Consider the following 18,488-nt stretch of genomic DNA (forward strand, 5'->3'; position numbering starts at 1 on the left):
CCTACCTAGGATTATTTGCAAATAATAGATGAAAAGAATGACAGAGTGGAGGTATTAAAAAGCTGGTTTGCATTCAAATGATAAAGGAACACTGAAGTTTGTTAAAGCTTCTTGTTGTGCTGTTGAGCATAGGAAAAGTACATGGAAAACACTTTCCATGGTTTTCAAATGTGTATTGTAATATAGGTCTTTTGATTTCATCATGGTTATGATATTTGATGTTTTTTACTACAAGCAGTTACAGGAGAATATCACTCTTCACTGAAAAAGAAAAAGTAAAGATTTAATCCTCCAAGTTTTAAGAAAGGATTGAAAATATGAATAGGATTTCACCTTAAAGACCTGAAAATGGAAGGCAAATTAAAGTAAACAATATTTATTTTTATTTGAAATCATATTTTTGTTTAATACCATTCTCAGGGTTTTGTGTGATTTTGATTCATGGTTTGTGAAGAATTAGGGCTGGCAATTCCAATTTGCAAACTGACCCAGGGGACCAATTGCAATTTATTCCTTTTAATTCTGTTTAAGCCTCACTCTTTTTCCAGAAAGAAATCAAATTCACAATGTGGATTTGAGTGGGGAGAATGTATCCTACACTGCTTGCAAGTAAAAGCATATATGTATTTGATGGCTGGTTAAAGGAACAGTTTGTGCTGCCTCTGTCATTTATTACTGAAGTATAGCCATCCCAGGAGAGTAATTCCTGTTGCAATGGAGTAGCAAGGCGTATCAATGTTAAACAAATTTTTAGTACATGAAAGGAAAAATATACTAGGTTTGCTCTAGAACAGAGGAGGGACCTTTAGGCAGCAAGAATATAATAACTCAGGCTTGAATTTGGACATAACTTATCTATTCTTTCATGATGTGTCCTTTAAAAAAAGGCAAATAGTGGTGCCCTGATGAGGCATTTCATCTGAATGAGACCACAGTGTCCTCCAGTCTTCTGTAATAAAATTGGACTAGTATTGACTATCACAACTGGATAAAATTCACTGATAACACTTGAAAAGTTTTCATTCAGATGTCATCTTCAAATACCAACCAATTCAAACTTTCTTTACCTGCAAGGTATGCTGACATAAATGTGAGATAGGAAATTTCAACAAAAGGAATGGTGTTACTTTAGTATAAATTACTTACATTCTATTTCAGTTCATCTCCAGAAGCTGCAAACTCAGAAAATTCTAAATTTCCAAGTCTGAAAAGTAAAGAAATTCTGCCAATTAGATTTGCTGCAAGCCTTGAAAGTAAGAAAAAACTTCACAGGATCTACTGTCACGACTCAGTTGAAATCCATTAATACCTTGATGCCTGGTATTAGCAATTGTGCTCTCTATTGCCTAGGAAAGGAAAGAATTAGGACTAGTAGGTGGTAAAATGAAACAGGGGTTGTTTTTACTAGAGAGTTAGTGTGGTCTGTGCTCACCAGGACTTCATTAACACCAGCAAAAACTTTCAGAGTTGTTTCCCTCTTGCACTAAGTATGCATGGTGCTTCTGCTAGCACCAAGCACAGCACTGCAACACATCAGATGAGGAGGTGTACCTTGGAACAGGTAGCCAAGTGGTGGTCACAGCCTGTCCTCAAGCTGGCAGAGACAAGCATATATAAAATCAGGCTAAGGGAAAAGGGAGATGCACTACAGGGTGATTTATGAGGTAGCAGCCATTCTTCTGTTTTTCTTCATACAGCAGCTAGTAATTCTTGTCTTATTGGTAACGACAAGTAACCTTACTGGTTTATTTATAAGACTTTGATATACCCCACCTCCATACAGCATGCACACACACACACAAATACAGACATACACATATGCACAGTCCATGCCAAGATTTTGTGTTGATATCTCCACCAGACAAAAAGCATTAGGGTTGAATAAAATGAAATGAAAAATAGGGTAACAGGGGAAATACAAAACCAACAGTTCAGTATAGCTCAGTTTGTTATTTGGTATTGACAAAATAGACGTAATATATATGATTTTCAAATGCCTTAGTCATTCCCTATGGCTGTTACTTACTTTTTACTGAATGCAAATATAATTTTCATAGCTACCTACAATTCTGTATACCTAGCTGTATCCAAACATACTTGGAATGCATTATCAGGGTTCTCTTTAACATTTTATTCTTCCAAAATAGAAGGAAGAACTTAAACCAAGAATGTCATAGAGAGATGCTAAATGGTTGTTCTCAGTATCATGTACCACTGCCCAAAGGTTGTGATGCTGAAAAAGAAAACTGAAAAACAAAGTAACTGATGAGGCTGAAACTGAACTCCTGTTTCAGAATGCTTTTGTGTGGCTACAGACACTGCTATGATTTTCCTTATTTGTGTATTTAAACTATGAATGGGACTCTTTTCATTCCATCTGCCTACACTATCATTATTCTGCCCTTAACTATGATTAGATCATCAGTTTGTAATATTTGTCTTTAGATGTGACCCAATGACATTCTGCAGACTTATTTACGAGAATATTCAACAGTCTCTTGGCTTGCCTTCCTGAACATACATACTTACCTGTGAAAAACTGTGACAGTTGGGTTTTTTTGTTCAGTATATTGATGTTCATATGCAAGCAATGTCTTAACTAAGAAGAGTATGAAAAATTATTCTCAATAATTAAAAGTTATTCTTGAGATTTGATCATATTTTATTTCAAGTTTCAATCCAAATGTTACTCAAGTGTTTCTTTGACAACCAGTTGGATTTTTAATTTTAATTCTTCTACATGCTGAGAAATAATTCATTAGGTAGTATTATTTGTATTATGAAAACAGTTCTTAGACATCAAGGAAACATTCTGAGAAGATAAACAGAAAAAATGGAATTGTTGCTTTTCTGTATTAATAAGGAAACTTACTGATTAGATAGTTCTTCCAGGATACTATCCTAATTGCTCTGAAAATACATAATTCCTAACATCAGTGAAGTAATTGTGTAAGGTGGATTCTGTCTTTTGATTACTGCTATCCCAGACAACAGTTTTCTAGCAATATGGCAATCAAATGCAAGATCTGTCTTGAAGGAGTAAACCACAAACAACAGAAGAGATAGGAGAGCTCTGTTTAAGACCAGACTGACTGACAGGCCCTTAGATTCCCAACTAATAGCAGACATCTGCGTAACAGATCTTTAAGTCTATTTGAAATGACAAAATGCCTACACTGTACCTTCTGGACCTGCCATGACAAAAAATATCCCACTAAACATAGGACTTTTCACTATGGGCTCTCATCATTGTGTTTCAAATGCTGTCTCCTGTAGGATGAGGGAGTGGCTATTCTACTACTCCCATCAGATGTGCTGTTCAGAACCAAACCAAGAGTATTATAAACAAATTTACACACACAGGAGCTGCACCCATGCTGGTCCTTTCCTTCAGGCTTGGGGGTTTTGGTGGCTTTATGGGTTGCAAAAAACTTTATAGCGTCTTCTTCATCTCAACTCATAGGAGCATAAAAATGACCCAGATGTACTGTGGAAGGGTGAGTGCATAAACAGGAAAAAGGGCTAGATGCTAGGAAGTTTTATGTATAAAACTATACTTAATGTGCCATCATATACATGACTTGAATCATATCATCAATAAGGATTTTCTATAATAACTAGATTATTTGGACTTGGATTGTTAGTTTGATTTTTAACTAGACTAACTTGTATTTTTTTATGAGACCATAAAAACATTAATTAGACTAGCAATAAAATACTGGTTGCATATATAAGATGGGCTCTTTTTTTCCCATAACAGCCGTTTGATGGTAATATCAGAGATGATTTCTTACTAACTATTCTTTATTGCTGAGCTTTTCCTGAAACAAGGTCTAATTTCTTTCTTTAAAATCTTAGGTAACAGACACATTTTTTGCCAAATGCTTCAATCCTTATTGGTACCTACCCTGAATCTGATTTCCCTTCCTGACCAATTCCTCCCTCAGTACAGAAGCTGGGCTCTTGACATGTGGAGAAAAAGATGGGGGCAATAATGAGATTCATGCACATTTAAAAGAAATAAAATTATTTTGAAGACTATAAAGTAACTTTTATATTTAAATAATAGAACCCCATGGAGATTTATTCATGTTATAAATTGTTATGCTTGTACTAAATCATAGATTCTTGAGGATGACTAGTACTGAAAATACTTTATTTAGTTTTTCTGTAAGATAGTCTTTAATTGATATCAAAATACTCTTAAAAAACACAAGTAGTCATAATAGATCACAATAGGGCAGGGACATTTCAGAGACAAGAACATTATGGCATACGCTCACTGGTATGGTCAGAAGGAATAGGGACAGCTGGTTGGAACTGAGGAGCAAAAGCATGTGGTCTGGGATTGGACAGGAGAAAGGTTAATTTGGGAAAGAGATTTATTTCTAGGAGTTGTCCTGGAAAACTGCATCACAATAACATCAAAATTGATTGAGACCATAAATATTAATGAAGCAGTTAATATTTCTGCTTTTAATCTAGGCAAAATTTATGGTGAGAGAAACGTTGAATGTTATTGACATATTAGCCTTTCAGCCACTCCAAAACAGAAGTTTGGGGATCTAAGGGCTTTATAGTTGGTTTAATATGCCTATAGTAGTTGTATTTCCTTATGTTGTATGTAAACATCTACTTTAATAGGGTATTTGTGGGACATCGTTTTATATGACTTGAAGGCTGTAAAGCATGCATATATAATCCATAGATCTACATAATGTCTTATGTAACTTTAAAAATAATTTTAAAGGGCTTAATTAAGTTTTTCCATGTGAATTTTTAAGCATCTGATATTGTATCATTCAAAAGTGAACAGAAGTATCTTATTAATTTACTCTTAATAAAAGTTAATTATGATTTTGATGTCATTCTTGCCCACGTATGTTTTTCTGCTGTTACTATGCCTACTCAGCAATTTGAGAGGCTGTCCTGGTCTGTCCTATCCTGACCTACCCTACTTCCCTAGGATCTGACTGTGCTATATTTGTAAAACACAGTTTTTACTATCCTAGCAGTTATTGGTTAGTAGGGGAAAAGAAGGGCATTGCCAGTTTCTTGAAACAAATGAATTATGATCAGGCCCTTTGTTTCCTCAAGTGCACTGGGTTGGATTAGTTCTGTTTTGCATTTCCAGGTCATATGTAGTTAGTCAGATGTAAGGTCCATCTACTCCAGGATCCTTTGGCCCATGTTTCTTCTGAGGAAGAGGATAAGAACAGGGCAAAAATGTATTGATAATTGCTCCAGGTATCATTCAAATAATCTTTGGCTTAGGGATTCCCTGATGCTGAAGTTGTATTTTTGTGCTTGCTAGCCCTAGGGAACCTTCTTGCTGTGATGCAGTGCAATTGGGTTTTGTGTACCTGTTTAAGGTTTTTAGAGACAGCGCTCCACAGAAGCACACAGCTTGTGTGGAAGAACTTTTTGGTCTGAACCATACAGGTGATAATCTCATTGTATTGCCCTGACTTGTAGATACGTTATGAAAAGCTAAACAATTGTACATGTCAAAGAGCAAAGAGTATGCATTTGAGTATAAGCACTTTTAGAATCTGGAAACAAACATGAAAAGTAAAATTCTTGTTGCAATTAAACAAAACCCTTGTGCACACATGCAATATAAGCAGAAAGAATAACACTAAATAGACTTCCTGTCTCTGGACTGGCCAAATCTCTTGCATTGGTTCAATTTTCTGCCAAATAGATACTATTATCTTGCAGTTAAGAATGAAGCAAAATAAAAGACTACTGACTTTATATATTTATTTATGATAATGACAAATCACAGAGAGAGTTCCACTGGATAAGGTTAATTTTGCAGATATTTAGCAGGCAAATTTGCATTCTCCCACAACTTGAATAGCTGACAATTGACAAGTTTCTTAGAAATGAAACATACATTGCTTGTGTAATACTGTAAAATAGCTGATTTTTATGAAATCTAATATGCCAGAATCCTCAGCTGACATGAATGAATGAAACTTGGCTGGTTTATGTGAGCTGAAAATGAGACATTGTCTCTCAAATACTGTTTGGCTATAACTTTTGGAGTGATCGGTATATATAACTATGAATAACATGCTTCTCAAAATATGCATACTTTGGTCAGTGTTTGGTAATAGGGATGGTTTGTGTGATAAGTATTTTATTGAACTGGGAAAATATTTTCTGTGACCATTATTAATATATGCACTTCTTTGCTGAATTTACTTTTCTTTCTATTAAAAATTCTAAAAGCTTTTACTCTGAGTCTTTTCCACCCTATCCTTTACTGCAACCTCTCAAACACATATTTGATGTAGGAAAAATATTTTTAATGAGTAAATTCATAAAACCACATAATAGAATTCTTAGCACAGGGGAAAAATTTAAGATATAGTAGATGGATTATAAGCCAAGCCACTGGCTTATAAAAAAGAATATTTTTTGTTTAAGAAATTCGGCTTTAGCATGTGTGATTTCCCAAGCCTCAGTGACACAATGACAGATGTTTGTAGTTCTTAATTATTTGTAAACCGTATTAAGGATACTTAGAAAGTGCAGTTATTAGAAAAGAATTAAAGTGTAAGTCTGTCTGTATTACCACAGTTTGTGAACAAGATGTTAAAATAGAAGAGTTTCTGAGATTCTATTTTAAATTGGGTAACCACATATGTACATGTGCATTGTATTTTAATGAGCTTTTTTTACGACTTTTTTTCAGTGCAGTTTAAGGGAAATAACAGTTCCCTTCACTATGTCATAATTAATCAGGTTTAACATACCATTTCAAAAGTGGTCCAAAAGAAGAAAAATGTGCACTATTAACTGATTATAGAAGGATGCACTTATACACTACAATATAGATTGATTACAATAGTATGTTTATTATGGCTTATTCAAAGACTTACCTTCTAAAACAAATAAGAAAAGGAAAAAAATAGTAAAATCACCACTACATATTATGCCTATTGAAATAACATGTATTTGCTTCATATCTATGCAGTTCAACTAGCCCAATGGACAAAGAAAACATGCAAAGCACTCTTAAGTGAGCTATTCCAAATGAAATTATTGTTGCATACAATTACAGTTTAACTACCATAAATCCCCTGATAATTGATATTAATGTATTCATTAATATTCTGTGTGCTGGTAAGTTTGAAATAATGCCAAACTTTCTTGTTAACATGAAATTTGCATTGAAGATGACCACCAATAACTATCTGTCTGTAAGGGTTCAAGATGTGTTGTGGTAAGATCATATTCAGATTGTCAACATAATCAAGTTTCTGACATGAGAAATAAATTCTTGTAGGATAAGGTCAGGGTCAATTAGACTAGAAGTCTTCAGTGTTACATACAGGGGGTTCACTGCTCCTTCACAGAGGTCCTTTGGCTTGATTAGAGCTACAGATCAGAAATGGATAGGAAGTACAAAAGTACACTATAAACTTCCAGATAGAGCTCTAATGCATTTGTGCTATGCTAGCCTTTCATACAGGGGAAAAAATAATGGCTTGGAATGTAAGAAAACATGTCATGGCTCATCCACTTGCACAGAAGCAATTAATTTTGGATAAGTTTTTAACTCCATCTCCTTAGAATGGATGATTATTTTCATCAATCATTTTAGGTTGACCTTGAGTCTGATCTTGTGAGGTACTGATTTACATTGTCATGCTCATTGTCAATGAGCAGCTGACGAGGCTGCTGATTGTCTTACATGAATCACTTTGACTCCTTTGAAGCAATAGAATCTGATTAAAAGAAATCATTACTATAGAGTTAAACATCATTATGCTTTCACTTTGGCAATGAGTGGTTTTGCAAACCTTACCTAAAATGTACTGCAGAATGGCAGTAAATGCAAAATTAATTTGAAGAGGGCAGCAGATATTGCCCAGAATTTTAATCATCTTAATTTAAACTAAATGCTAAAGGCTAACACTCTTCCCTCCCCCCAAAGAAGAACAAGAGATTAATTTCTTAAAATTATTGCTATATTTAGCAGCTCATAACATCACCAACATGCACATTTCTGTGATTTAGATTTAATACAAATATTTCAAAATATCAGATCTGAAAAATGCTTTCCATTTTTGTTACAGGTCTATTCAATAAAATATATAACTTTGGTATAACATGTTTTATTATATATAGCAAACCATTTTTATTATCATCAAAAATATATTTTAGCACTTGTGAATTATGGGGATTTCAATACCTCAGATAACCCATTATATTGGATACAGTATCTTGAACCGGTTCATAAATATGTAGACATGATAAACATGTACATTTTCTGTTGGAAATGGCAAGTGAAAGGTCTTTGAGAATTCCAATTTTATTAATGATTACGCTACTTAAACTACCTTTATGCTACTTTATTAAATACATCATAAGACATTATTTTCATTGAAAATATGCTTTAAATAAGGCAAGTTTTGTAAGAATTTAAACATAGTTTTTTCTTACATGAAAAGCTTCTTTTCTTATAAGGTGGTCATGCCTCCCTTGCTAGTTCTAAATCACTACACATAAAGCAATAAAATTACAGAGCTAAGCATCCTCCAAGGATGGAATCACAGTGAAGAAAGCTGTGATATACTCTATGCTGTTCATCATGTTGTATCATATCGCATCATATGATGATACCACAATAGAAGAGAGCTGGTTATTTACACAGTGGTTCTGACTGCAAATGTAAACAAAGATGAGTCAAGCACCTCAGCAATGCATTGACTTGCTAGTTCATCTCCAGGGCTTTACAATGTTATTCATTAGTTCCATTGTCAACTTGACATGAGGCACCTATTTTTAAGGTAAGAAACTGGTCAGTTGACAAAGTGTCAGGTGGGGTTTTCAAGTAAATAAGAATCTTTTGTTCCCTTTTAGTTCATTATTAAGTCAAGGGTACATAGATCTATGATCCCAGAAAAACAAAACACTGTTAGATTTGTATGCAGTTTAAGGAATTATATGAAATAGGCTGTTGGCTTCTAAAACATAAAAGCTCCAGAAAATCTCCAGTAGAGCAAGTAACAATTTAAATGAACTGTTTAGGTAAAGTCCATGTTTTAATATAGATTAACAGAAGCCTGATGGCTATTCAGAAATTCTTAGTCCAGTTGAAATTATTGGAATTGGTTTGGAAAAGCTCATGTACTTGTACATCAGTGTAGGTAAGAACACTTGAGCATTAAAAGGTATGACAGTTGAAGCATCTTTCCAGAACTAAATGCTCCTTCTTCTTAAGGTCAATTTTAAGGTGAATCCTATTGTTGCGATTTGCTTTTCTCCACCAGAGGATTACATACAGATTACAAACAGATTCATTGTTGCAGGAGGCTGCCTGTCTAGCTATTCTTCCTCACTTCACAATATGCTGTCCCTCAGTGAAGAGGTGCCTGCTGTCTGTGGAATGCCCACATAGCAGGTTCTGTCCTGAGATTCACGTGTTCCTCCTTGTACCAGTATCATAAGTAGCATAATCTCTTTTCTATTATTTAAAGGTGTCTAATTTCTCTAAGTTATTACATTATGATCAGCATGTGGTAAACACCTAATTATTATTTTGAAAAACTTGTATGTGGCAGATTACAAAATAACCTATAGTCTCAGGTTATTCTCAGGAGATCAAGTTGAGAAAAATGTTAAATTCTCATCCTATAAATATTTCTCATTTCCCAGGGCTTTATGAGGTTAAGATTCCACTAACCGTACAAAAATGTCATCCTCACCCACAGTTCCTCTTAAATGCATTAATCTTCTTCTCACCGAGGCTTAGAACTCCTGTACTGTACACGAGTAAGAAATAGTGGTCCTTCCTCGCTTATGTTTCTAGGACATAGTTCCCCAGAAACTCCTCTGGAGCACTTCCTGATTTCATGGATTACTGTCTCTTCAGAAAGAACGGTTCTTTATATTTCTCTTCCCAACCCTCCTACACCTTTTTAATGCCTAAACAGCTTGAGCTGATGAATCATTGGCTCTTTTCTTTCCTTGCTGTTTATTCTCCTGCCCTTGTAGCTTTGAAGATAATCAGTCGGGTATATTTCTCCTTCTAAAAGTTATTTTAAAATTGAGAAGTCAATTGAGAATGCCATTCCTAGGAAGGCTGGTGAGGTTTAGTCTCCAAAAAATGAATAATCCTGTCCATGTTAGGAGCAAAGCAATATAAGTAGAGGTACTTGTTTAAAATCCTAATGATTTTTCAGTCACCTTGATTTCTCACTTCACATTTCTTAATATATTTCATAAATACCTGATTCCATCTTTTAAAAGAAGTTCTCAGAGGTTTTAGAATCAGAACCATAACCTGGCCAGAAGAAGCAGGCAGAAAGTGGTAGGAACAGTTTTGTGATTACTTTTATTGAGCCATGCAGTGTGGATACTTATGTTTCAATCTTTTTCTAGTTCTTTATCTCAATTCAAGGGGGAAAAAAAGTATCCATGCATAACTTTGCAATTCCCTCAAGGATATCATTGTGGTGTTATATGAGAGATATACCACTGTATAATAAGATCTGTATGTCAAGGCTCCTTGAGTTCCCAAATACCATGCAAAGAATTTGATCAAAGTGCTTTCAGTGTAGAATAGATGTTTCACTATAATATTTAACAGTAGGTCTAATAGAACAGATACTTTATTTGGATGCTGTTGAGTAACAATAATAAGATTCCCATTTTCAGACAGAGTCCACCTTCACTTGATTGTTGTTTGTAATCAATGGAGAAGGTTTACTTTTCATCCTGTCTCCCGCATCATTAGAACTATCTTGGAAAAAAACTTTTGCTGTACAAAAAGTGACAATAATTCTCTTGTATTCTCTTCTGAAGTTCTGGTTCAGAAGTCCATATATGATAGCATTAAGGCAGCTGTTGAAATATGCCATGTAATAACTAGATACAAACAACCACTCTGGAATCCTAGGGATTATAGTTTCTGGGTTGAAGGCCACAGCAAGGCCTATGAAGTTCAAAGGGGCCCAGCAGACTGCAAACAGTACAAACACCACAAACATGGTTACAAAGTTTCTGAAGTCATGTGGTTTCAGCCGGGGGTTGTTATCTGGTTTAACCCTTCGCCTTACCTGAATAACCAGGATCCATATTCTCAGGTAACAGAACGTAACTATGGCTATGGGAAGCAGGAAATGGAAAAACACAACTGCTATTGTATACGCTGAGCTCACAGATTGTGCAAATGTACATGAATAAATCCTGGGGTCATACTGTAGCGATCCCACAAACAGGTTGGGCACAATAGCAACAACTGTTAGGACCCAGATAAGAACAACATAGCACAATGAATTCTTGTTGCTGTACAGTTTGTCATACTTGAGACTGTGGCAGATATAGCAGTACCGGTTGATAGCGATGCCTGTAATATTGAAGATTGATCCAATGACACTTAGGCCCATCAAGAAGCCACTAATCTGGCAGTGAAGGTATCCCAGATTCCATCCGTTGCGAAATACAGATGTGAGAACCAGTGGATATGGGTAGATGGCTACAACCAGGTCTGCAACTGCCAGGCTTACAACAAACACATTTCCTGTAAAATAAATATAAAAAAGCAAGTATTAGTTTTGCTCTTTTCTGTTGCTTCTGCTCTCAATATATTAATGAGCAGCCTTAGTGGAACACTTCAAATTTAATTAGTTTCTACTTTCTAGATCAAAATTAATTGACATATATCAGAAAAAGACACTCATTTTTAATCTAGAAAGGAAGTATCTTAACTTAAAGATGCACTTTTTAAAAGAAACTGTCTTTGAGTTTAATTACCATGACCTAATATTTTTATCATCTCATTTATTTGGATTCTTCCAATCATACCGACTTAGAATTCATATCAAATTAAAATATTCATAACTTTAAGCCTTGCTTTGGTTTTAAATAGATAGTCTCTCTTGAAAAATCAGCAGAAGTAATATAATTACTAATAAATTTCAAAACTCACATTTACCTTCCATATTTAATTTAATTCCCTTTCCTTACATTACCCCTAAACTTTTCCAGTCCTGAAATGAAAATCTTTTTTTTCCCATTTGCATTTCAAGCATCCATGACTTTAACATGACTTTCAAAGTTAGTCTCTGAATCTGCTGGCTAGCACTTAACTAAACTTAACTTCTAAGAATCTAGCAAACATAGCTGTCTTTCCTGAATTGAGAGACATACTCTTCAGTAAAAGAAGTGCTCCTGGACAGTGACCTAGACATTTCCCAGACACTTTTGATGCCACATTCTCCTCTGCCTCCAAACTGGAAAATTAAGAAATGATCCATCATCTTGGATCATTTTTTAATTAAAAAAAAAGGAGATTATTTTGGATTGTATTAGTTCTTGATAGAACCCTTCTCTGTTCTTCAAAGACAATGGAAACCATCATAACTATGTGTTTTGAATTAATCTTTTGAGTATAATTATATATTCTTTTTCTAGTTGCTTAAATGATAACTCATCTGAATGCCTCCACCATTCCAGTTTCTAGGAACGTCACAAGATACACTGATACAGCTTTTATTTATTTTTTTTAATAACTGCTACATGTATTGGTCCAGTTATTCATGTCCATAGCTACAGAAAGCTATAAATGTGTATACACACATGCGTGTGTGTAGGTATATAAATACATGTGTATGCATGTATACATATGCATGTGTGTATTGCAGATTATATTTTAGAATTCTGAGATTATTCACTGAAAATTAAATATGAGCTCCTATTGCAACCTGTAAGAAAATACAATGCTAGTTTTAGATTATGTAGCATTTCATTATCAATCCAAAGTTGGCTTGGTGAACTGCTTTATGCATTACTTTTGAGCAGACAAAAATTAAAATAGGTAAAAATAGGTTAAACAAAAGGTTAAAGCATCTATGGACCAATACAATTCACAAAACTTTTTTTTTTTAAATATTACCTCAAGCATAGTCTCTCACTAACCTTACGCTTTAAATGGTCAGGTAGAAATACTAAATCTGCAGACACCTACAGAGGAAAACATAGAAATTATCTGGGTCAGGATGCTACTTATTCTTTTTTGTTTAAATTTTGACACATGTATGAAGTACCACATTTGATATTTGTACTAATGGCAGCTGGGACAAATGGCCTCAGTTAAAAGATTGCTACACTGGATTCATAGAATTTGTATCTGGATTTATAAATAACTTTCTGTTGATGGTGTTTGCAGTTGTTTCTTCTTTAGTCCAGGAATTCACTGCCAAACTGAAATATGCTTATCCTGAAGGCTGTGGCAGAATTCCAGATCATTTCAGCACAGACAGTAGAGCTCCTTTAAGCAGAAGATGGCAAGGGAAAAAAACATTGCTTTCAGAATTTACCCTTCACATAGTGGCAAGTGATACAAAAATGGATAAAAAGACTATATGAAACTCAGAGCTCTGTGTTTATCTTGTGAATCAAAAAGTGGAATGTGAATGAAAAGTTGCTGTTGGCAAGTTTTTTCCCTGCCCAGAATATTGCAGGTTTGATGAAATAGCACCATATCAACTCCAGATGGGACAAAGAACTGGGACACTTATTTAAATGTAATACTTAAATGAATCCTATTTATTTTCTGCTTTGCTGTAGACTGCCTATCCCAAGCTTCTTTCTCTGCCAATCCACTGAAACTTGTGCTGGTGTTCTCCATTAATATTGCTAATATTATCATTATTTACCCACTTGAGCCAAAAGATTCAGCTATAAGAACAAAGCTAGAAGCAGGTGTTGGGGTGGTGGTGGGTGTCCCTTTGTTAAAAGAAGATAGGTGGCATACTTTGAACAATTTTAGCTGTGCTTTGGAAACAGCTGAGTCTATGAAGAGTAGGCATTCTGTCTCTGAATCAGCCAGATTTTAGGCTTCCATAAAGTGGTGCACCATGGTTGTCCCAGCTTATCTTTTCAGTCAGTTGTCACAGAGTGACAAACTGAAAGTCTTGGAAATACAAGCTGCTTCATACGGAAATTCAAGGCTAGCAAGATATCCTGGGACCTCGACTTTTTAAAAAAATCATGAGCTTGGAAACCAAGTCCCAGGCTACCAGCTTATAGTTAGTATGTCAGCTGGACGACTAAAGCGCTGGGCTAGAACTACCTGGAAACCAGGTACCTGCTTGCAGAGAGGACTTTTAACCGGCCTTTCAGGAAGGGTTTATCTTCAGTCTTGAGTTGAGATACATTTTCCTTGTGAGTCCAGAAACTTTGTCATTAAGATAGAACAGAAAATTCAAGTAAAAATTTATTTGGGACTTGTATGTTTGTTGTATATTTTGAGGTTCATTGTTTCAGACTCTGAAGTCTGATCTAAAATGACATTGAGCTTTCATGTGTTACACAATATACAATTCAAAAAATATGGTCCTAGATTTAGGCACCCACCAGCAGTGGAAAATATTGATATTCTATGAAATTCTCATATTGTGGGAATAGCATATTATGAAATTAAACTCTTATGTGTGTGGAACACTTTGTATTGTAGAGGTAAGCATCATAAAAAAGAGATACAGGAAAAAATTAATTTTTGTCTTCAGAGTCGGGTTTGAACAAACACTATAAATGAAGCCTGAAACTCCATATCGAACCCTTTTAAAAAGACACAAAATAAAACTCTGGAGTAACTGTTCCTTGAACAAAATTTATTCATTCTCTTTAGAGTGAGATCCTGTTTCTGTGAAAAAATTTGATTTATGTCCTTAAAGAATGAACTACTGTGCATTAACACCAGCTGGCTGAATTGAGAAGATAGAGTTTGAATTTGACTTAAATCAAATAAACTTTAACAAATTTAAGCAGATGTTGTGCTACAGATGTGTGTCAGAAGAAAGATAATCTACTGGTAACCAGCTTTAGCAGGCTATGCTTTTAGATGCAGTCTAAAACAACATTTCATTAAATATTTTCATCACCCTTACTGAAAAAGATAACTTCCTGCTCAGCAAACAGACCTACCTGCTGGATAAAATCTGCTTAACAAGTGCTCTCCTAGACAATCTGACTTTTCCAAGAGCAAAATACGACATAAACTAAGTGTAAAAACTGTGACCCTGAAAGATCATAAAAAAATGCTTATGAGATTAATTGCCATGATGTCAAAATGAATGTAAGAGCATCAAATCAGAACTACACAGTAGCATCTTGTATCTGCGTAACATATACAAACTATGTGGGTTGATATTCCCTAGATTTAGCGCTATGTCCTGAAGTTAATAGGAATTAGAAAGTTTCCAGAAATTTCTAGCAACTTCAAGAAATGCAGAATATTAATAGAAAAAAATACAGTTGCTTAGTCTAAGTGGTGCTGAATGCCCACCATGGACCCAGACTGGGAGGCTGAGCACTTTGCCAGCAAATCAAAAAGGACTGATTTTTCCTGCAGTTTTAGGAGAACTGAGGGAGATATGGTCTACAGACTTCTTTCCTCAAGTGCTGAGACTGTGAAGTATTTTAACTCTTCATTTCTTATTTTGATTTTAGGCTGGGCAAAATAATATATTGTAAAAAGGGAAAGAAATTATCTATGGTACAAGATAACAATGTTTTAAAGCATTAGGGACTCCAGCTAGGATTTTTCAGTAATAAGGAAATATGAATGAATTTTTTAAAAGATCTAATTTTACTAGCAACATTGGTAAGGCTACTATTTCTCTTCCTTTTTTTCCAAAATATTTCTGTACCTTTTAATATTGGTTGCTCTGTCACCATTTCTGCTCATCTGTTTCAAATTATTTCCTGTATAAATAATGTATTGGCTTCTTACAACAAGTGCTTTCCAGACACCATCATGTTTTCATCATGTTGATACATTTTGAAGTATATAACATCACATTTCCTGTTTATGCATTAGTGTTCCACCTTACACCAGCTTTAACTAAGACTTTATGCCAACTGGAGATGCTTGTGCTTTTAGGTAAGACTAAACAGTACATGCAACTACCATTAAAGTCATGTATGAAACTTTTGTCAGTAGCCATTGACTCAGACCTCTAATGTTTACTTGTTAAGCATATCTTTAAGGAAAGAGAATAGTTGCAATGTTGGATCAGTTACAAGATCAAACTTAGTTTGTAACTACCAGATCCATGCCATTCTTATCTACTGTCTTTTTATCACCTGTCAGACATTGCCAGTTATGCTAACAGTCATTGCTGATTTTTTCATAACTAGGCTTACTTGACTAGGATGCTTCACTATAAATTTAGATCAGGTTTTCTAGGAGTTGTGATGCATTCAAATATTATATTGCTAAGATTGTTATTTTATAACAATAAAATATAATAAGTTTATAACAATAAAATATAATAAGTTTTAATATATTTAATAGTGCTAAAGTTTCTGTTTAAATTTTAAAGCACTGATTTCTGATCACTCTAATACTTCTACTGATTTTCTTCAAGGATAGCTTACAGATGTTTTTTTGGCATTTCAAAATGTTTCTCATTAATCCAGCCCTTGCTCATAATGTTAATCTGGGGTTTTATGCTGCTAGCTGAAAACAAGACTAAGATTAGGTGCATGCCACTGAATGCCTGCAGCAGTAGAGAATTTGAATGGGGTATGTCGTTGTTAAAACTGAACACAGCCTCATACTGACACATTTATATCTAGCAAAAGCCACAGCATTGATAGATAGCTGGCAAAACAGCTGGTTTAGAAAACTAGTAAGTCCTCTTCACAGGTGAATGGTAGGAGTGAATAAGTCTCTGATTCTAGAATATAAAACATTGCATGAAATAAAGCAATGAGCTAGTTTATGAGGAAAGCAAAATTAGAAGGCTAAGCATAATATTCAATATGATATGCTTCATTTTGCCACCAAGAGCTGAACTTTTTCCTTAGAAAGACATTTTGTTAGGCCTCTGCTTTCATAGCTGTTTCCATGCACAAAATGGTATCTCAGTGACAAATATTAACACTAGGTTTGTTTCATGTTCCATGAACATTTTTGCCCTGAATATTGTTGCATTAGCACCACTATTTCACTTGTAAAACATCACAAACAACTACAAAATCAAGGAATGAAAGCTGTTCTTGTGAGTGTCTGATGCAAATTTAATAAATTATCCTTCCTTGTTCATGTATCTGGAGACAGAGCTCACCTCTGCAGGCTCAGTAACCATTCTCCCTGGGACCTTCATCAGTCACAATGTTTCAAGAAAAAGAAGACCTGTCCATAGTCTTTCCAGGATTAATTTAATACTGGAAAGTTGATGTACCTTGCAGCACAGCTGGGGATTCCACAAAGGTCATATGCAATAAAAATTATTAAATTAAAATACCTCTAAGTGGGGTCAATGACCACCATTTCTTAGGCAAAATCCCAAGGTCAGGTAAGGTTACCTAGACAAGCAAGCATGCAGACAGTCCCAGCTTCACAGAAGAAAGATTTGAAAGGTTTCAGAAACTAACAGTCCTTGCAGCTCAGCATCAAAATGGCACAAAACAGCTGAGCAAAAATGTAGAAATAAATATTACATAAGCTCCAGTTACTCCTGGGAGCTTCATTCACTTAACAGATCACAATATCAACTCCCCTAGATCTAAAAAGCCTATTTTTAAACTGAAGGCACTATTTATAAACCTGGCCTGAATCAAGAAGTCCACATGCACATTAAATTTGAATAGCATGATGGGCCCGTGGGTTTTGCTTCTCATTAGCAAATTAACCCTGATGCTGCAAGTAGCGGTGCTGGGAAATTTGAATGGCTTAATGCCCACAATGAACCTTTTCACTTTAAGCACATGAAGACCTTTCTTTTTCCTTTTAAGCTGAAAAAAGACCTTGTATTTATTCTTAAAACCTCATTCAAATGTACACCTCTGAATCATAATAGAAGGGATTTTCAGACCCTCTATCATCTAGTCGGTACACTAATGAAACCTGCTCTGTAATTACAGACATGGCAACTGCCTACAGCTATAATGAGGTCAGGCAGGTAGCTTGTTAGCACTAAGGAGAGAGTATTAAATATTTATGGTTTGAACTCATTTATAATGTTATTAATGTAGAGATTTTGAGTGTCATGGACAAGTTCAGGTACTGCAATGACCTAAGTAACCTAACTTCTAACTGCAGTTGACAGAAATTTAGGGTGCTGAGTCTTAACAGGTCTGGACAGCTGGAGAACTACGTGACAGTATATTTGAGAGATATGGAAGGATAGATTTGCTAAAGATAATGTTATCAGAATAATCCTTATTGTAATACTTTATTCTAGTGTGCTGCAAGTTGAAGAAAAATTGACATAATCAGCACAGCACAAATGAAAGATGCAATTTGAAAAGAAAATGTTATACTGAATTTAGATTATAATAATTATCACACAGAAACTTCCAGTGAAGCTGCAGCAACAATTAAATTTGAAATGCCTATGCCATCTTCTGGCAGAGAAAATTAGATGCATGAAAGACTAATTGGCAGAAAGTGGCAGTGAGGAATTATATAATACTCAGAATAAAGGAATGGAGGATTTTGCTGTCAGGTCCAAGCTGAC

At 34.9% G+C, this 18,488-nt stretch overlaps 1 protein-coding gene across 1 annotated transcript in view; it reads right to left on the minus strand.

Annotated features, from left to right (window-relative positions):
* Positions 1–8,036: 8,036 nt before the first annotated feature.
* Positions 8,037–18,488, minus strand: part of MTNR1A (melatonin receptor 1A) — a 56,833-nt gene continuing 46,381 nt past the window's right edge. Inside the window, exon 2 of the mRNA XM_037395024.1 lies at positions 8,037–11,539. Coding sequence (XP_037250921.1) covers positions 10,671–11,539 — 869 coding nt within the window. The 3' untranslated portion in view covers positions 8,037–10,670. The remainder of the gene's footprint in view (positions 11,540–18,488) is intronic.

This window comes from Falco rusticolus, chromosome 1 (assembly GCF_015220075.1).
Source record: "Falco rusticolus isolate bFalRus1 chromosome 1, bFalRus1.pri, whole genome shotgun sequence".
NCBI lineage: Eukaryota > Metazoa > Chordata > Aves > Falconiformes > Falconidae > Falco > Falco rusticolus.